This window comes from Carassius carassius, chromosome 12, assembly GCF_963082965.1.
Source record: "Carassius carassius chromosome 12, fCarCar2.1, whole genome shotgun sequence".
Taxonomy (NCBI): Eukaryota; Metazoa; Chordata; class Actinopteri; order Cypriniformes; family Cyprinidae; genus Carassius; species Carassius carassius.
The window spans coordinates 30,659,557-30,681,154 of record NC_081766.1 but is presented as its reverse complement, the minus strand read 5'-3'; the positions used below and the strand labels follow the sequence as shown (position 1 = coordinate 30,681,154).

Genomic DNA, 21,598 nt, shown 5'->3' with positions numbered 1-21,598 from the left:
CCGCTTCCTGCATCTGGCCGCTTAGTCGTTCCTTTAAGAAAAAAACTTGAATTTAACAAACATATGAGGATGGGGTTTTACAGACCTTATTTTATTGTACCCAAGATAGGCGGGGGGAATACGGCCAATCTTGGACCTGCGAGTCTTGAACCGGGCCCTGCATCGTTATTGTTAATGATGTTGATGCAGAAACCCATCTTCGAGTGCCTCCATCCCCGAGATTGGTTCGCAGCAAACGACCTGAAGAATGAGTACATTAATTTGTCGATCCTTCCATGACACAAACCATTTTTGCAGTTTGTGTTCAAAGGACGGGCATATTAGAACAGGATCCTGCCCTTCAGGCTGTCCCTGTTGCCCTGTGTCTTCACGAAAGTCATGAAGGTGGCTCTTGTTTCCCTCAGAGAGTAGGGTGTTTGCATCCTCAACCATCTCGACAATTGGCTTATATTAGCACAGTCTCGGGATCGAAGACCCTGTCGAGCTTCTCCATTCCCTCGGCAGCCAGACGTGGCAAAGCGTCTGGTGCCAGGCCTTCACTTGCTGAATCCTTAAGAACTGGTAGAAGGCTGGATTCCATATGAGAGACCTAAGTGGATCCCATTTGTGTAAAGTCCACGGTATATAGCCTTAGAGCTTGTGTTTCCCCGGCAGACTTCTGCCATTTTCCAAGAAGGTTTTAATCACCTCCAATTTTCCATATGCACCTAAATGGATGTGCATATGTCTATTTGCTACCCAAGACCACCTTCAGGAATGTTATCCAATCTCACTGAGTGGGTAGTGCTTCGACAATGGTGAATGGAAGTACTTCTTGCAAGCCCAGGCCTACACCACAAAGGGGTGCAGGCGGCTTGCACAGGGCACTGGAAGGGGCAGCATCCATGCCGCTTTGGTAGGGAATCCCAATTCGTCTGTCACAGACGTGACATCTGTCACGTTCACATATGGTAACCCTCATTCCCTGAAGGAGGGAACGGAGACGTCAGGTCCCATCGCCACGGCTGATGTACCACCAGTGAGCGGCCGGGTCACGGGCTCGGCTCCTCAGCGAAAACCATGTATGCTTTGCACCTGCTGCCTTCTTATACTCACATTGTGATCAGCAACAGCTGGATGCAATAACTGCATGTCAATGTGCATCGAAGCGATATCCCAATTAGTCTGTCACAAACGTGTCCTCTCCGTTCCCTTCTTCAGGCAATGAGGGTTACCATACGTAACCAAGACGGTATTATTGTGAGATCTTAGTTTAACATTTAAGTCATTTGTACCTTGTGTTATCCATGTGTTTTGATTGAGCTGTTTAGTACATGAACAGAACACAGTGCCTACAAGCTGAAGGCCTATGTTCTTACACAGTATAAAAATCATTTAAATCAGCTTTACTTTACTACTGTCAAAAGCATCTCATCATTGACCCAGGCCTGACCTCCACATGTCCTCTTGTCCAGGAGCTTATAGCCAGCAGGACACTGGCACTCGTATCCAATGGGACGATCCACACAGATGTGTGAGCAGCCTCCATTGTTAAGCAAACATTCATTCAAACCTACAAAATAGAGAAGAGATGGTTTAAAATGTAGATTTTGAACGGTACAGTGGCCTCCATAAATCTGGAAATAAGTGATGTTTTTTGACAATAGAAATATCAATTTAATGCACAATTGATGTTGACAAAAGCAGGTTTCCCTTGTATTAAAGCAAAACAGCTTATCCCTTGTAAAATAAAAAAATAAAAGTGCATTTAATTGTATTGAATATGCACTTATGTTTACATTTACATTTAGTCATTTAGCAGACGCTTTTATCCCAAGCGACTTACAAATGACGACAAGGGTTCCTCAAATGTTAAAAGTGTACTTTTTTTAAAACTGAACTTGCAGATAATATATTGATAACAAAATAAAATGCTGTTTAAACAAGTAATCTTTCATGACTTGGGTGCACTTTTAAAAGTACATTTGAAATAATCATGTTTTAATAATGTAATTTTAACTGTAGTGCTTTATTCAATATTACAATTGAAATTAATATATTTTAAAAGAATTACATTGCACATAGAATTACATTACAAATATTTAATCACACAACAATAACAATGATATTAAATATATTTTAAATACATTTAAATGTTTACTAAAAATACTTACTAATTACTTAAGTACCACTTAAGAGAGGGAAAAAAACACTCTTTATATAAATTTAAACTACATTTCATTTCTATTTGCTCCACATGTTTAATATTGTTGTCGCTGCCTTGTACTGGAAAACATGAGCCATGAGCTTTTTCCTTCATCTGGCAAAGAAAAATGTAATTCTTCATCTACGTGAGTGAGAGAGGCTGTCTATAATTGAGCAATAACAAACCAACACAATTACCATCTTCAGGCCTCATTTACATTCCCTAGGGTCTGTTTTAAAAACACATGCGAGTGTGTGTGATATTATTGAGAAAGCTTCGAGACGACGTTAAAACTTTCAGGCACTGAACCATCTTGTGACTTAGCATGTTGAAATTAACGTTACATTGTTTGCAGTTGCATCCAAGGAACATATTGTGTCTGTAAGCTTGAGTGAGCAGAAAGACATATTGAGCATTCTGCAGAAAACAATTTAATGAGGCAAAATGGAGATGGCTATGTGGGCCAGAAACGAGCAACAATGTGCTTTCTCTTTCTTTGGTGCTTTCTCACAAGGTAGCATTTGTGAACCAGGTGTTCTCTCCAGCTCTCTGCATTCATTAGTAGGTGCTGGGATCCTGACAAAATCCATGGAAGTGAACAATTTGGGGCAGAGCCGCGTCGCACAGAGCCAGCCATATGTCAGAGGATGGGGGATTAAAGGAGAATACACTGAGGGCATTAAGATGGAGTTGTGAGCACTTTCTCTGGAGACGGTGATTATTACGCCACGTGAGTGAACGTGGCATTTGAGGGAAGAGGATAAGGATGCAGGTTTGGTGAGGAAACACACACACACACACACACACACACACACACACGCCTCTAGAACAACCACTGCAGGTCTTCATTCCTCTTTGACGCTAATGGATTGTCTGAGAAGATGGCGATCCCTCAGCTCTGCCCCAGATAGTGCTGGGATATATGGAAGTAAGAAAGAATAAAAAAAAAAATCTTGTTTTCTCTGCCATTACGGTGCACTTTCAGTGGTGCTCCAGCAACTTCCTACGTAACCTATTTGATTTGGCATTTTTAGCATGTTGCTATGTAGTCGCTAAAAATGTGATTTTATACTGGACTAAGTCAAAAGTCCAACACACAAAAATATTAATTCACCTCTCCTCAGTAAGCAGCATGATTTGATTTATCATTCATGTCTGGTTTCAAATCTCTAACACTAAAGGCCCTTTCATACAGGATGCAGCAAGCGGTGAAATTGTTGCGTGTTCGCCGATTTCTCTCATAGTAGAACTGATTTGTGCAGAAGAGGCGCTGTTGTCAACACAGTCTCGGGCAGATGTTGCCATAGTTGCAAACAACATCATATTTATATGCACTAAAAGCTAAATAAATAAAACATATTGGAACTTTTGTATACGTGTTATTCGCTTTACAGTAGTTTTCATGTCAGACACAGTTAACTGACATTTTACACGTAATTCTGTAATTCTCCATGTATCTTATTGAAAACGACTAGATACTCGCGACTGCCACATCCGTGTGAAAGGGCCTTAAGTGTGAGCAATAATAAATGGGATTTAGCAGAAGATCTCTCAATGTTTCAACTGGTTCTTACAGAGAGTGGTTTTTAGACTTTGTGAGGAGCAGTAAATGTTGCTCCACATGAAGTCAATTTCTGCGTGTCGTTTTCAACGTGCATTTGGGAACATGCACAGAAATAACTTCATTTTTACATTTGTATAATTTCCATCATTTTTGTGGACCATGTTCAGCATTTAATAGAAATGAGAAACAATAATAAAACAAATAGTAATTTTTATTTAATTACTAACATATTTTTAATGAGTTGCATTCAAGTCATTTTAAAACAGGAATAAATTATTTTCAAGGGAAAAATGCTCAGATATGACATTTGGATTATTAAATATGAATTTTAAAGGATAAGATTAGTGGCTGTGTTTTTTTTTTTTTTTTTAAAGTTACCCATTCCACTTTTCGCACATGCACTTTATAATTTTCTAATTTCAGAATATTCTCAGAAGAGAACTTAAAATGTCTTAGATGTGCAATCAAAAGTCAAAGATTTCAATGTAAACTCTAGATTTCTAAAATTCTTTTAAGACCAAATAATCTGAACTAAACTATACACATTCCGTTTGCAGCTCTCTGCTCTTCCAGTATGTCAACAAATAGTTTTCTTACTGCACTCTTTCTTGGGTTCATCTGAGCGATCCTTGCAGTCCTTCACATTGTCACACACCTTGCTCCCATCTATGCATTCCCCATTCCTGCAGAGGAACTTCAGAGGTCCTTCACACTTTGTGGCTAAAGCATTAGAGGGAAAAAAAATGATGATGCTTACAGAGCAGATGGCAGCTGATTTTTTTTTTTTTAAGTTTAGCTTTGTTTCCTCACACATTAGCACAAATATTCAGAGGTCTTTTGTGCACAGATACAGACTGGTGATTTAGCAGACGTGGGCCATTTAGGTAAAGTCTCTGTATGTCTTCCATATAAAAGCCACTTTCAAAAGGATTGGCCAATTTATTTCGACACATGAAAGCTTATTACTGCTTAGAAACAGTAGGACATGCTTCTGCTATGGACAGACAGGTCTGCAATCATTAAACTTTGAAGGGTTTCATATTAAAGGCCGGAACCAATCTCATTTCACCCTGCTGAATAAGCAGCACAAAAGATTAGTGTAAAGAAGTTCCCACACATACACACACATGCCAGGATGTACCATTGACACAGCCAGCCTCGTCGCTTTTGTCGAGGCAGTCATGTATTTTGTTGCACTGTTTGATGCCATGAATGCAGGATCCGTCTCCACACTGGAACTCATCAGGCCGGCATGTGAGCAGAGCTGCAGATGAGCCAAACACAGCACAGACATCAGCCAAATACTGACACACAGACTCCAAACAGACCTTCATGATATTTTATCTGTAGGGAACATGCATTGGAGCTTCATAATTGGTAAACACTCCTAGGAATACTTATCTTGTCTTTTTTGTTGTTGCGTGTAATTCATTAAAAAAGGTAAAAATGACACATTTTATATCCACATTGTTATTTTCCGAATAAATGACGATAGATTTTTTTTTTTTGCAGATTTCTATGATATGTGTTTTCTCTTTATTATGAAAGGTGGTCTGCTTCTGAAAAAATTGAATATTTAAACAAAATTAGAAAAATGTACACCTTGGCACTTAATGCATTGTGTTTCCCTCTATAGCATCAGTAAAAAAAAATTTTTTTGCATTTTTTAACAGCTGTAATAATAGTTTTGTAATAGCATATGAGTCCCTTAGTTGTCTTCTGTGTGAAAAGATAGATAACCAAAACATTTGCGGGACCTGGAGGATTTTCCTAAAGATTGGCAGACAGTTTAACTCTTCAGGACAATCAGGGAACTCACAACATCACAAAACGCACACACGCACGCACACACACACACACACACACTCTGTGGTGGCCAGAAGGAAACAGTCCATCACAACGCAGCACAGCCACCTGCAGCACCATGGAGAGCACCATCAGAGAACACAAGGTCTGGGTGAAACAGTGGTGTTCAGGACCAAGGACAGCTCTAACACAGGTGTGCAGCATTCCCCTCTGACAGGCAGCCTCAGCTGCAGGCTGTTGGGCCCAACTAGTAATCACATAAAAGGGAACAAAGAACCCTGAACCCTGAGCCCTGCTTTATGACAAATAAAGAACTTTAAGTTTGCTCCAGTGACAGTTCGGCCTGGTGAATGATTTACTTTGAACCCCAGAGCTAACTCTCTCAGCTTGTGTGTGAAGGTTACAACACACACACACACACACACACACACACACACACATACAGTAAATGAGCATTCCGTGCTTGCTGTAACCTGATCTCAAAGTTTGTGTGGTACTTGTAAAGTCACACAAATGTGATCTAACGCTAAAATGTTCCTCTTTATTGTTTCTGGAAAGCTGCTTTTGAACAACTGCAGCTTAATTACACAAACACATCTGAGAACATGAACAATATTGGCCATTATGAAGTTCAAAGTAAAACCTCCTGAAATGCTGCATAAGAACGAGGGATTAATGTGATTATATAGAGCAGTCTGTGATGGATGTACTGTATACTCCCTCTATTTCAAGGGCTTTAAGATGCTCAAGGACATACACCTGACGGTTGCCTAGTAACGCACGTGCCACTCTGCTCACCCGTTTTCCCTCTGGTCTGGGCAAAGTGACATCATAATTGAGCTGGATGTGTTACCTGATGGTGGGAATGAAGAAAGAGGCAGCAGGTGTAAAACAAAACCCATTGAGCTTATCTTGCCAACAGAAGTTAAGTACAAGAATGCATCATAATTAAAATCAGGCCCTCTACTGAGCACATGTCTTTCTCCCATGACTCTCAAGATTTTAAGGTCGCTTTATACTCCTGGGATCTTGTTGTTTACCAAAGCCGCTCTTCTTAGTCTGCTATGCTGGATAACAAACACCTTGTGGCAGCTCCATTTTGTCAGAAGCGCCTGGGGAATGAGTATGACAGCAGTGATGTGAAATCTGAATTTTCCCAGCTTCCAGAAAAGGGTGTGTCCTAGAGATTTTAAGAGGATGTGACAGCATTTTGACAAAACTGATTTCTGGTGCGCATCAAAGTCATTGCTGATGTAGTTGAAATGAAATTGCAAAATCGAAACAAACCACCTTGTGCAATATTGTAACTAGGGTTGGGCGGTAAGAGGTATACTGTGCAATAGAAGTGGAAATGCATTGATGTAGAATAGTGATTTGTGGTCGATATATCTGCAATTTTAAAATGGCTAAAGAATAATTAAAAAAAAAACGTTACCGCCACTGAATAAAAATGAAAAGGTAATTGTGACTTTTTATCTCGCAATTCTGACTTTATTTCTTGCAATTGCGAGTTTTGTATATCCCACAATTCTGACTTTATATCACTTAATTTCTCAGAATTGCAAGTTCATATCTTAAAATTCTGAGAAAAAAAGTCATAATTGCGAGTATGTATCATATAATTCTGAGAATAAAGTCATAATGGCCAGTCGTAATTACCTTTTAAATTTTTTATTCAGTGGCGGAAACGGTGCAGACTCTGGCTCCAAATGACTCACTACTGCACAGACTCGGGCTCCAAATGAATCACTACTGCGCAGACTCTGGCTCCAAATGAATCACTACTGCACAGACTCGGGCTCCAAATGAATCACTACTGCGGAGACTCTGGCTCCAAATGAATCACTACTGTGGAGACTCGGTCTCCAAATGAATCACTACTGTGGAGACTCGGGCTCCAAAAGAATCACTACTGCGGAGACTCTGGCTCCAAATGAATCACTTCTGTGGAGACTCGGTCTCCAAATGAATCACTACTGTGGAGACTCTGGCTCCAAATGAATCACTACTGTGGAGACTCTGGCTCCAAATGAATCACTACTGTGGAGACTCGGTCTCCAAATGAATCACTACTGTGGAGACTCGGTCTCCAAATGAATCACTACTGTGGAGACTCTGGCTCCAAAAGAATCACTACTGTGGAGACTCTGGCTCCAAATGAATCACTACTGCGGAGACTCGGGCTCCAAAAGAATCACTATTGCGCAGACTCGGGCTCCAAATGAATCACTACTGCGCAGACTCGGGCTCCAAATGAATCACTACTGCGCAGACTCTGGCTCCAAATGAATTACTACTGCGCAGACTCTGGCTCCAAATGAATCACTACTGCGCAGACTCTGGCTCCAAATGAATCACTACTGTGGAGACTCGGGCTCCAAAAGAATCACTAATGCGCAGACTCAGGCTCCAAATGAATCACTATTGCGCAGACTTGGGCTCCAAATGAATCACTACTATGCAGACTCGGGCTCCAAAAGAATCACTTCTGCGCAGACTCGGGCTCCAAAAGCATCACTACTGCGCAGACTTGGCCTCCAAATGAATCACTACTGCGCAGACTTGGACTTTGCAGCTAGTTTATCTTTATTATAGTGCATTCTCATTATCATAGTTCATTTGCAACTACTGCACTGATTTGGGGTCCAAATGAATTGCTTCTGCGCAGACTCAGGCTCCAAGCAAATATTTAATGATACCAAAGCATATATCTCAGTAGAAATTATTATTTTAAAAAGCAAAAAAAAAAAAAGCAAAAAGTATTTAATTCTTAAATGAAGGATTATTTCAACCAAAAATGAATGTCATTATTTACTTTTGTGTAGCTTCAAAAAATTAATTTATCTTTAATTATTATAATTTTTTTTTTTTTTACAAAATCAGAGATTTTTGTTCCTTTATTGACAGTCCATTCCACAAAAAAATTCAAGCAAAAAGTCCAAAAACACATTGCAAAATAATCCATATGAATTAAGTAGTTTAATCCAATTCTTCTGAAAAGACATGATCATTTTATATGATGAACAGATGTAATTAAGGCTTTTATTCACACATAAACATTGATAAATGTACATGCATAGAGCACATCAAATATGTACTGCTTGATTCATATGTTTTATGTTTACTATGTCTGTATGAACTTTCTGAAGCAATGTTTTGAGTGCATGGATGTTTATCTCGTTTAACTCGGGCTCCAAATGAATCACTACTGCGCAGACTCTGGCTCCAAATGAATCACTACTGCACAGACTCGGGCTCCAAATGAATCACTACTGCGCAGACTCTGGCTCCAAATGAATCACAACTGCACAGACTCTGGCTCCAAATGAATCACAACTGCACAGACTCTGGCTCCAAATGAATCACAACTGCACAGACTCTGGCTCCAAATGAATCACTACTGCGGAGACTCTGGCTCCAAATGAATCACTACTGTGGAGACTCGGTCTCCAAATGAATCACTACTGTGGAGACTCGGGCTCCAAAAGAATCACTACTGCGGAGACTCTGGCTCCAAATGAATCACTTCTGTGGAGACTCGGTCTCCAAATGAATCACTACTGTGGAGACTCTGGCTCCAAATGAATCACTACTGCGGAGACTCGGTCTCCAAATGAATCACTACTGTGGAGACTCGGTCTCCAAATGAATCACTACTGTGGAGACTCGGTCTCCAAATGAATCACTACTGTGGAGACTCTGGCTCCAAATGAATCACTACTGCGGAGACTCGGGCTCCAAAAGAATCACTATTGCGCAGACTCAGGCTCCAAATGAATCACTACTGCGCAGACTCGGGCTCCAAATGAATCACTACTGCGCAGACTTGGGCTCCAAATGAATCACTACTGCGCAGACTCTGGCTCTAAATGAATCACTACTGCGCAGACTCTGGCTCCAAATGAATCACTACTGCGCAGACTCTGGCTCCAAATGAATCACTACTGCGCAGACTCTAGCTCCAAATGAATCACTACTGCGCAGACTCTGGCTCCAAATGAATCACTACTGTGGAGACTCGGGCTCCAAAAGAATCACTAATGCGCAGACTCAGGCTCCAAATGAATCACTATTGCGCAGACTTGGGCTCCAAATGAATCACTACTATGCAGACTCGGGCTCCAAAAGAATCACTTCTGCGCAGACTCGGGCTCCAAAAGCATCACTACTGCGCAGACTTGGCCTCCAAATGAATCACTACTGCGCAGACTTGGACTTTGCAGCTAGTTTATCTTTATTATAGTGCATTCTCATTCTCATAGTTCATTTGCAACTACTGCACTGATTTGGGGTCCAAATGAATTGCTTCTGCGCAGACTCGGGCTCCAAGCAAATATTTAATGATACCAAAGCATATATCTCAGTAGAAATTATTATTTTAAAAAGCAAAAAAAAAAAAAAAGCAAAAAGTATTTAATTCTTAAATGAAGGATTATTTCAACCAAAAATGAATGTCATTATTTACTTTTGTGTAGCTTCAAAAAATTAATTTATCTTTAATTATTATAATTTTTTTTTTTTTTTACAAAATCAGAGATTTTTGTTCCTTTATTGACAGTCCATTCCACAAAAAAATTCAAGCAAAAAGTCCAAAAACACATTGCAAAATAATCCATATGAATTAAGTAGTTTAATCCAATTCTTCTGAAAAGACATGATCATTTTATATGATGAACAGATGTAATTAAGGCTTTTATTCACACATAAACATTGATAAATGTACATGCATAGAGCACATCAAATATGTACTGCTTGATTCATATGTTTTATGTTTACTATGTCTGTATGAACTTTCTGAAGCAATGTTTTGAGTGCATGGAATTTCACTGAAGGAACAAAAATCTGTCAAAAAAATATCTTTGTTTTTCGAAAATGAAAGAAAGTCTTATGGGTTTAGAACAATGAGAGCAATGCCATAATTTCCTGTCCCTTCAATATAAATAATTAAAATTTCTTTCCACAAACTGTCCTATCAGGCAGTGAAGGATACATGCTTCCCCTTTAGCTCAATTCGAAGTCTTTTTTTTTTCATTATGATGCGGCACAAAGATAAATGTTTTCTCTACATTAATAAGCCTCAGCACTCTGCCGTTGAACAGCCCATTTAACCCCAGGATGGGCTTTCTATATTATAAGTGCACTGGAAGATCAGAACAAAGACTGTACTCTACATGAGTACACAAACACTTATCAAAACAAACTGCAAAAGTGCATGAAAAACCTATCATTGTTCTATGACGTCACAGAACAATGGTGTGTGTGCTGCCATTACTGTCAAACTAAATTAAAGTGTGTCTCCACAACAAATGCCTTGAGTCACGTGGCAATAATGGCTTCAATAATATGAATTGTCTTTGTGTGGGTGGAATAGATAATGAATGGCAGGCAGTCAGAAAAAACTATCTGCTGTGAACCGTCGCCTTCCATCTCTGGCAAAACCTGACAGTATCTAAGGGAATTTAATTCCCATCGAAGCATATGAGAGCGAATATGAGAGCGGCGTGCCCTTCAGAAACATTGTTGAGGTCGTATGGTCCTCACAATGAGAACTCCTGCTGAGTATCCTGCAAAGATATTTCCACAAATGAGGTGGAGATGCCGAGCACCTTCATGCACAATCCCTGGGAGTATTTGCTTTGTGTGCACCAACAAGAGAAAGAAAGATGAACCATGCAATCTACAAAGAGGCAAACGGAGGGCTGATGCACAAACACAAGAAAATACACACAAGCATGTTACAAAACCAATCCACATTCTTACACATCCTATTAAATGCTACTGTTATGAAAGATAATTTCTCATAAATATACAGGTATACATTTTATTTTATATTTTATTCCTCTATTTTTATTGTTTACTTATTTCATTCTTTTATACCTATATTTATGTATATTTTCCTCTTTGTTGTATTCTTTTATAATTGCACTGTCTATGGAGCAGACCTGACTTACATTTCACTGCTGGTTCTGCATTCTCTAAATAATCGTGAATTTTGATGAATAAAAATCTTGAATCTTGAATCTTGAAATAGAACGTCCTACACACAGTCAGTCCATCAGGCCAGAGGTTCAAATTTTTAAATTTAGTTTTTGACCCATGTCAGCTTGTCTTCTAATAAAGAAGACTTACGACACCACCATTTTAGATACCAGTGAAATAAAACAAGTGCTTTAAAGTGGAAGTTGGGTGAATTTTTCACTTTTCTCACACTAGGTTCCTGGCGTGTCTGCCAGCTCAAAAAAAGCTGAAAAGAAAACACACAAGCAGTTCGATATGCATTGTCTGATTCTGAAACTATCATCCAGCGCGATGTTTCAATATGCAGATAGCTAGCTTTTTGAACGAGACCTCCATGCCATATACAGAGTTAAAGGCAGCAGTTCACGTCTTTGAATACTGTGTTGGACAGTAGATTTTCAGGTCTGCTGTTACTTGCCTTTTTGGGCCCCTGAAATTTTTTATTTAATTTCATTTTTCACTGGTTTTGATTTTTTTCACATCTTGTGAACATAGAGCATGGCGCTAGCAATGTCAAGGTCATGTGTTGGATTCCCAGGGAAAGCTTAAAATCATTTATAGCTTTATGATTTATAGTTATTGCAAAAAAAAATAGATTCTTCCAGAAGAAAAAAAAACTAAAACAAATTAAAATATTTTCGTAATGCTTTTTTGGAATCCAATTTTCACTATAAGTAATTTCTTATTACCATGTTAATAGTGAGAACTGGTCCTTTAAATAAAGTGTTACTATTTTTTATATAAAGTAGTTATTATCAAATTAGGGTCAAAGTTGTACAGTGAGATCCAAGGACTCAAGTAATAGGAAGTATATAATAAGTAAGTGCACACTCACGGCAGTCCGCCTCATCTGACTTGTCTTTGCAGTCAGGGTCCCTGTCGCACCTCCAGGCCAGTTTCACACACTCTCCACTGCCGCAATGAAATTCTGCGGCACCGCACTGCAGTCTCCGGGTAGGGGGCGGGGCCAGACGTCCAGACCTGCCCCCACATCGCCCCGCCCATTCATCTGAGCCATCAGAGCAGTCAGGGTCGCCGTCACAGGTCCAGGGCTGTGGCACACACTCGGAGCTGTTACAGCGAAACTCGTGTGGCCCACAGGTTGGTGGAGAGCACTTCTCCTCATCGCTGCCATCTCCACAGTCATCATCACCATCACACACGTAGACCGGTGCTAAACATTTACGGTTACGACACTGGAACTCCCCCGCTGAGCAGGACCTGCCATCTGAGGATAAAAAACACAGACTTGATGAAGAAATGCCCAATTAGAGATGAGATTGTCTGAATGAAGTGTAACAATCAGCCACACTTCCTGCATAGTGGTAGCTCTTTCAGAGTGTGCAAATAATATATATTTTATCAAGATTGTAACAGAAAGGTGATTTTGAATTCAACATCCATATCATTTAAAATGTTTTGAAATTGAAATGTTATAGATTATTAATAATATATTGCACAATATAGGAATGATTACCAAAAAAACACTTATTCATGAATTAATTAGCTACTACCAGAGTCTTTTTTAAACTAAGGAATAACAGGTGACTAAAATATTTAATTCAATAGGCCAAAAACAAACTCGATTAAGTGCTGTGGGCCAAAAGTGTTTCCTTATATTATAATGTGTTAATATTAAAAAAAAAACATTATTTTTTAATTCAATTAATGTCCTTTTAATAATAATAATATTAATAAATAAGCTTCAATCATTTTTGTTTTTCCTTTGTGTGTATGTGTGTTTGAGATATGGCATGGTGGGCCAAATCATAGGTCATCAAGGGCCAGCCATTTATTATGTTACAAAGGTTACAGATTTTTTATTTCAAATAAATGCTATTCTTTTTAACTTTATGAAAAAAAAAAAAGTTTAATTTAAAAAAAAAAAAAAAAAAAAAATTAAGCAGAGCAACTGTTTTCTTCATTAAAAAAATAATAAGAAATGTTTTTTTGAGCAGCAAATCATATTGGAATTATTTCTGAACGATCATGTGACACTGAAGATTGAAGTAATGATGCTGAAAATTTAGCTTTATCATTAGGAATTAATTACATTTTAAAATATATTAAAATTCTAAAAAAAAAAAAAACACACATTACTGTTTGCTGTATTGTTGGGACCTTGGACTTTAGGATAAAAAAAAATCCGTATTATATGTGACCCTGGACCAAAAAACCAGTCTTAAGTCGCTGGGGTATATTTTTAGCAATAGCCAAAAATAAATAAATAAAAAAAAAAACATTGTATGTGTCACGATCATTAGATGGAGTGCCCATGAACTTCAGTAGAGGGCACTCCAATCAGGACCATTCCACATCAACCACCAGATGTCACTTGGACTCTAGCACCTCTCATCTGTTGCACCACACCCGAACTACATTTCATCGATTCTGGTTATCCCTACATACCTGATGCCGTTACTGATCATTGCATGTCTGACCATTCTCATCATTAAAGTTCTGCACATGGATCTGAACGTCTCTGTCTCATCATTACAGAAGGAAAACGCTTGAAAATGTCAGACTGGCTAAACATGACTTCGCAGAGAGTCATGAGCCAGCTCAGCGACTTTCCAGAGTGGAGTCAGGTCACCTTTGACAGTCCAGAGTCAGGTCAAGTCACCATTGACCGTCCAGAGTCAGGTCAAGTCACCATTAACACCCATGAGTCAAGTAAAAGCACAGTTAAACCCCACGAGTCAAGTCAAGTCACCGTTGATCTCCGTGAACAGGGTCAAGTCACAGTTGGTCTTTATGAGCCCAGTCAAATCACTACCGTTCTTCCAGAGCTTCATGACATCTCAGTAGATCTTCCAGACCTTCGTCATATTACAACAGATCATCCAGAGCCTGGTCACGTCTCTGCTGAACTTCCAGAGCCTCGTCACATCCTGTCTTTTGCACCCAGCAATGTTCTCTCAGCCTGTTGTATTGCTGTCAAGGAGACTGTTATGGCTGTGGAACCTCCAGAGGTGGCGCAACTAATGCAGAACCTTCAGAGACCATCTACCCTCTCATCACGGCCACGGAGGCGGCCATTAACCTGTTCATGGTCTCTATTTCAGTCCTACCTGACCAGACATGCTCTCCTGTGCCGTCTGCTCGGCTGTGGTGGTCCTCTGCTCTGCCCTGGTGGGCTTCTGTCTCGTCTGCTCGGCTGTGGTGGTCCTCTGCGCCACCCTGGTGGGCTTCTGTCTCATCTGCACGGCTGTGGTGGTCCTCTGCTCCGCCCTGGTGGGCTTCTGTCTCATCTGCTTGGCTGTGGTGGTCCTCTGCTCCGCCCTGGTGGGCTCCTGTCTTGTCTGCTTGGCTGTGGTGGTCCCCTGCTCCGCCCAGGTGCACTTCTTTCTCGTCTGCTCGACTGTGGTGGTCCTCTGCTCCGCCCTGGTGGGCTTCTGTCTCATCTGCATGGCTTTGGTGGTCCTCTGCTCTGCCCTGGTGGGCTTCGGTCCCGTCTGCTCGGCTGTGGTGGGCTCCAGTTCCACCTGCGCCGCCCTGGTGGGCTCAAGTTCCACCTACTCCGCCCTGGATTCCTGCTCTGTCGGCACTGCCCTGGCCCCCTGAACTTTCTGATCCGCCCTGGCCCCCTGAACTGTCTGATCCACCCTGGCGATCTGCTAAGCCATCACTTCCTATCCCTGTTCCCCTCTATGGATCTGGCCCTCCATCCCTCACCCTGATCCTCCACCATTCCACCTCCCTCCTGGTCTCTTTGTTTTGATTTTGTTGTCTTTTCACTTACTGTCCCTGTTCCCCTTCATGGACCTGGCCCTCCGTCCCACCCCCTGATCCTCCACCATTACACCTCCCTCCTGGTCTCTTTGGTTTGTTTTTTTGTGTTTTTAGAGGAGCATCGGGAAGCTGCTCCTTAGAGGGGGGGGGGGGGGGGGGTAATGTCACAGTGTCTGGTCTGTGTATCCCTGGGTGTCCACTAGAGGTCTCCCTTCCCCATATCGCCACCCCACTTCTGTACGGCATTTCACACAAGCCTTTATCTGGACTAATCACTTCATTGCACACAGCTGTTCCCACTCACATTGTTTGCACCTGTCTATATAAACCCTGTTTGTATCTGTCATTGTCATGGAGTCCTTCTGTAATGTCACCCTGCTTTTTCGTGTTCCCTGGTTAATGTTTGTGTTTCTTGTTTTGGACTGATTACCTGGATTTTGACCTTTGTCTGGCTATGATTATGATGGATATGATGACCTATGATTCTGGATTTACCCAAATAAACACTGCTTTTGGATCACCTGTTTGTGTGTGCGTATTGTGACATACAGTTAATTTGCAATCTGTCATTAATGTCAAAGTTAAACAATCTAAAACTGATTTTATATTTGATGAAAGGAAACATCCAGGCCAGTAATTCTGTCCATAGTAAACTGACTGTCTGATGTATACAGCACTTTCCATTGCAGAATGACGTCAGATCTGAACGCAATGTTTCAGTTGCTTGTGGAAGACTACTGCCATCATTTAAATTGTATGTTAAATTTTCATCTTAATTACTATAGTTTTCAGTGTCTCATGATCTTTTGGAACATGATCTTTGGGAAATCACCAAATCAATGTGTTTGTATTTGGTGCTCATAAAGTGTTTATTATTATCAATATTGAAAACAGTTGTGTTGCTTAATATTTTTTGTGAAATAACAACATTCAGTTATTATTCAAGATAATTTTTTTTTTTTTGATGAATAGGAAGTTCAGAACAAAGGAACAGCATTTATTTGAACATGAAAGGTTTTTTTTTTTTTTTTTGGTAATTATTATAATTAAATTAATGCATCTTCACTGGATTAAAAATAATAAATAAATGTGTAAAATGCTACCTGGAAAATATATACTTCCTATTGGAATTATTATTATCATTATTTTAATTATTTATTTTACATATTTTGTCTCTTATCTGTTAATATAAATAAAATAAATTATGTTTTGTTACATTATATTTATGATATTTTATTATATCATTTTATTTTTTAAATTTTTTTTATTACTACTACTGCTTCTGTGTGTGAAATCTTATGGAACAATTACAAATTTTCTGAGCTGAAATTACTTTGAAGTAACACTTGGAGCGGAAAAAAAATCAATCAGTTTAAATGAGGCACTCAAAATGGTTAATATTCTAGATATTTAAGGTGAAAAGGCAAGAAAAACTTGATGAATTAGCTTGGCAGAGATTTGGAATCTGAGTGAAAGATTGGTCTGCATTAATTTTTTTTATAGCTTTGAGCTGCAACCCAGTCAGCAGTGCTTCTAGGAGACTCAGTAGTGGTTAATGTTGGAGTGAAGCCAGTTTGACCCAGTACCCAGCTTAGTAATGGTGAAGCTGTGGGCCATGGCCAGCCTGGGGGAGAGAGAGAGGTATGATGGACCAGTCCACCCATATTACACTGGACTAGTGCCTGCTGAAAGCCTCTGAACACACAATTCACTAAGGTCAATGTGTTGTGTGTGTGTGTGTGTGTGTGTGTGTGTGTGTGTGTGTGTTATATATATATATATATATATATATATATATATACCTGGCGACAGACAAACTTTTATTCTCTTGGACACAATTGTACACAATAGCAGGGCCAAACATATTTTAGTAATCCCATGCAACAGTTTAGTCACCTGCAAACATTAAGTCCTTTAGTTTTAAACTAAAGATTAGTATAAACATTCGATCCTCTTTCCTACAAAAAAAAAAAAAAAAAAAAAAAATATATATATATATATATATATATATATATATATATATATATATATATATATATATATATATATATAAATAATGCAACAATAATGCAAAAACAAAATAGCAAGCATACATTTTCAGGTTTTATTTTTCATAGATCATTGCGAAATCAAAGCACCAGGTTATATGAAAGAAGGAATATTCAGTTTATATAAAGTTTATATATACAAGCTCTGGCATGCCTTACACTGTATGCTGTCAAATTAGAGCATGACTTTATTAGTAGACTTTAGAGTAGCAAGCTAGCATACTGCTAGACTTGTTCCATTATATAATACTGTATGTATACTTTGTGCAATGAAACCTTGCATGTAATAATTGGATGAGCTACTACATTTTCCAAAATTTTCAGTATACAATAACCATGTTGTTTAAAATACTGTATTGCACAATGCTTTGCACTTGACCTTCCATTTCCTGTCTGATGAATGAACCAAATTGTTGTGACAATAATGTAGCATTTATTACTGTTTGAAATGTCTATTGTTGCATGCTATTTTCAATAATACACTACTGTTTGTTCAAATATTTTAAAATGATTTACTATTTATTAATTATTAGTTATTAATACTTGCTGATTTTTATTTAGTAAGGATGTATAAAATTGATCAAAAGTGACCGTAAAGACATTTATAATGTCAAACAAAAATGCAGTTTGAAAACTTTCTATTTACCAAATTATCCTGAAAAAGAATATCATAGTCTTCTCAAAAATATCAAGCAGCACATATTAATAATAATAATAATAATAATAATAAATGTTTCACTATGAATTACCATTGTGTATGAAATGCAGTATATAAATAAACTTGCCTTGCCTATATTAGAATAATTTCTGAAGGCTCATTTGACACTGAAAATTCAGGTTTGCCATCATGGGGAATAAATTGAAATATGTCTATTTTAGATTAAAATATAATTGCATGACTGTACTTTTCAAAATAAACTCAAATACTTCTCCTTTGAAAATATCTAAACCCAAACATTTTGAACTTTAGTGTACAATAAGCAGTATTTAGTGTACACTATGCAGAATGCAATGAGAAGTACAAGAGTATTCTAGTATATCCGGTGTGTTTTTGAACAGTTAATAGATCAGGTACAGAAGCTGAACACTGATGTTTGTCAGTAAACAGTAATTAGCATAGCACATAGCCAGATTTGAAATGCTGAGCAGCATGTTGCATGTGATTTTACATGATGAGCAATTTGAGCTTCTAGATGGGCTGAAAATCAAACCTGCTCAGGAGAATCATGCATAATTCAATACAGGGAAGACTCGATTAACCACATGCCAAAGAGAGACTGACTTCAATAAGTTACCCACTGCTTGCTAACACTGATGATTAGGAGGGATCTGAGGAAAGAAACACTGTTCCAGCATATTGTGTTTTTGATCAATGAATTGATCAATGAATATGTCTGGGAACTGCACCTCCTACACAATGTGTGGTAATTGTTTTGTACACTGTTATGATTATAAGACAACTAACATACTGGTAAGATTTTAAAACAGTTTTTTATTAAATCTTTTATTGCCATAATTATTAATGTGGTAACATATTGTGTAATTGTCATGTTTCAATACGATGTGGGAGCGCGGAGTGAGGAATGAGGAGACCAGGAGTACACATAATTTATACAAATTACATGATAATGGGATGACAAGAGGCAACTGGGATGAACAGAACTGAAAAGGGGACACCTGAAACAAATAAGGCCAGGAAAGCGAAGGACCAAATATAGTCATGGAAACACATGGGGAGCAAAACACCCACAAAACAAGGAACAGAGTCTGACATTACTACCCCCTCCAGGAAGGAGCATCCCACAACATGACAAGCGTGGGATGGTAGCACAGTGAGCTCAGGGGCCATGGCGGAGCGGGGAGCTCTGGGAGCCATGGCTGAGCAGGTAGTTTGGGGCGCCATGGCAGAGAAGGCAGACTACGAAGCCATGGCGGAGCAGAGAGTTTGGGGAGCCATGGCAGATTGGAGAACTCAGGAGGCCATGGCAGATCAGACAGTTCAGGAGGCCATGGAGGAGTAGGGAACTCAGGAGACCATGGCTGGACAGCCTCTGTGTCCTTGGCTTTGCCACTCGGCCCGGCCACTACGGATTGACCCATACTACCTCACCACCCCAAAAAATACTTGGAGAGAATATCGTCTTTAGAGGCCCTCCATAGGCCTACAGTCAGACAAAATGGTAAACATTAACAACTGTGGATTATTAAAGTATGCAATTTCCTTTCAGCCTTTATGCGAAAGCATCTGCCAAGAACATTAATGTTGAATCAAACTATACTGGATATTTTGGATGCTGGTAAATTATCTTTTACCTTCATTCTATGGCACTAGAGGTCAAAACAACAGGAAATTTAACAAATGCAGTACTGAGTAACATATGCATTCACTGAGATGAGACATATCCTGTCTGATCATCATGGCAGTGAATTCAAGTTATGAGGCCTTCAGCAGGGGATAATTAGAGGTGTATTACACTGCACAGACCTGGCAGAGCAAGGCAGGAAATCAATTATCATCAGGGCCCAGGTGAAATATCATTTCGAGCCAGGGCTCCGGTTGTCCTGGCTCAATACTGTGACATTGGCACAGATGTACCGATCAAGAGTCTGAGCGGTAAGAGATTGTCTGGTCTCTTGGTTTATAGCTTGATGAAAATAGTATCATGATTACCTCTATATAAAGAAAGAATGGCTCAGTGATGCCAAGACTTGTGCCGTTGATGAGGATGGCTGAAAAAAATTCTGATTGATAAAAATCATTTGGAAAACATACAACCATACCAACCGTCCAAAATGACTGCTTGTAGAAGATGCATTATGATTAATTAGGCTTTGTGTTTCGCCAAGCCTTTAAACAACCGTGAATTATCATACCCCCAGAGTGAAAAATGCTTGAGGAGTATTTCATTTGCTCTTAATAGGGCAATTAACATTGTGATTTATATCTTGCGAGTTTGCATGAGATTTTAATGTTTCAGATGGGCTGACAATATAACAGAAAGGATCTGGAACATTAGTTTGGGTTTTAATTCGTTTTTAAACAAATATATATGAAATAAAATCCATGGCACCTTTTCAAGTTAATTATACAAGCAAACTTTAAACATTTAAATGGCCTTTCTTTAAAAATACAGTGATGCGTTTTTAACTAATTTGCCTTAAATATTTAGAGTGTGTCATCAGAAGTGACCTGCAGGTTAATTACAATTAACAGATCTAGACTAGCAATAAGGAAATCTTTGTCCTTTAAAAAGACCAGATCATAATCAGAAATGAACTAGTCTAATTAATTAAAACACAGACAGATAGGAAAAATGTAATTATGTAAACTAAAGATAACCCAAGAAAATAAAATAAACTACTGTTATGTAATTTCTGGAAAGGCCATTTAAATAAAGGCTTGACTGTAATGTATTATTAAAATAACTCATGATATTTTTTCACATTTTCTACAGTTATTTAGATTTTTCATAATATAAAAATATAACAGTTATTATATTATACAAATTTAGATATATAACATTTTATGGTAACATTTTATAGATAAGGTTGTCGTTAACAAACAAAAATCTATATATTTCAGTTTTTAAAAATAATGTTTTTTTATAATTTTAATAATGCATTAGCAAATGAAAAAGTTATAAATGCTTTAGATGTGTTTTTTTAATGTACTGTAAGTTCATGTTAACAAATGTTAACAAATGAAACCTTATTGTAAAGCGTTACCACATTTTAGACAGTCTATATATATACATAGACAGAGAGAGAGAGAGATTTTGTATAGTACATACATTATATTTCATTTAGTATTTTTTTTAAATTGTCTTATCATTATTATGTGTGAGTAGCTCAAAATGATCATATTTTTCACCTTCAAAACTATTCTTTATTTTAACCGAGTGCCAACCTCCCGCTCTCTCTCGTGAAAACAACAAGGAAGTGACTAAAACTGTAATTCATCGACTGGCCGCTTGAAGCTGGCTGTAAAAGGGAGTCAATCCCATAGACTCCCCATGTTAAAATGGCCAACTTTACAGCAGAAAAAACATGTTTACAGCCTGGTGCAAAAAATGATTTTGGTCTATATAGCTAATTTTGCCCTTCATGACAACTGTGAGGGGGTGACATTTTTTTATAACTCATCCGTTTAAATTATATTAAGACTTAAAGTTCTGCACAATTAAGGGCGTAGCCACTTTAGTGACAGGTGGTTTGTCGCTGCTGACAGTGCTGTCGCTCTAGGCG

The 21,598-nt window shown here is 38.6% G+C and overlaps 1 protein-coding gene across 2 annotated transcripts in view; it reads right to left on the bottom strand.

Moving 5' to 3' along the window:
* LOC132155211 (low-density lipoprotein receptor-related protein 8-like) overlaps positions 1-21,598 on the bottom strand; it is an 86,723-nt gene that overhangs the window by 20,954 nt on the left and 44,171 nt on the right. For both annotated transcript variants that reach the window (XM_059564074.1, XM_059564075.1), the window contains exons 5-8: positions 12,409-12,801; positions 4,891-5,013; positions 4,347-4,469; positions 1,433-1,552 (exon numbers count right to left, since the gene is read on the bottom strand). In XM_059564074.1, the coding sequence (XP_059420057.1) occupies positions 1,433-1,552; positions 4,347-4,469; positions 4,891-5,013; positions 12,409-12,801 (759 nt within the window). The remainder of the gene's footprint in view (positions 1-1,432; positions 1,553-4,346; positions 4,470-4,890; positions 5,014-12,408; positions 12,802-21,598) is intronic.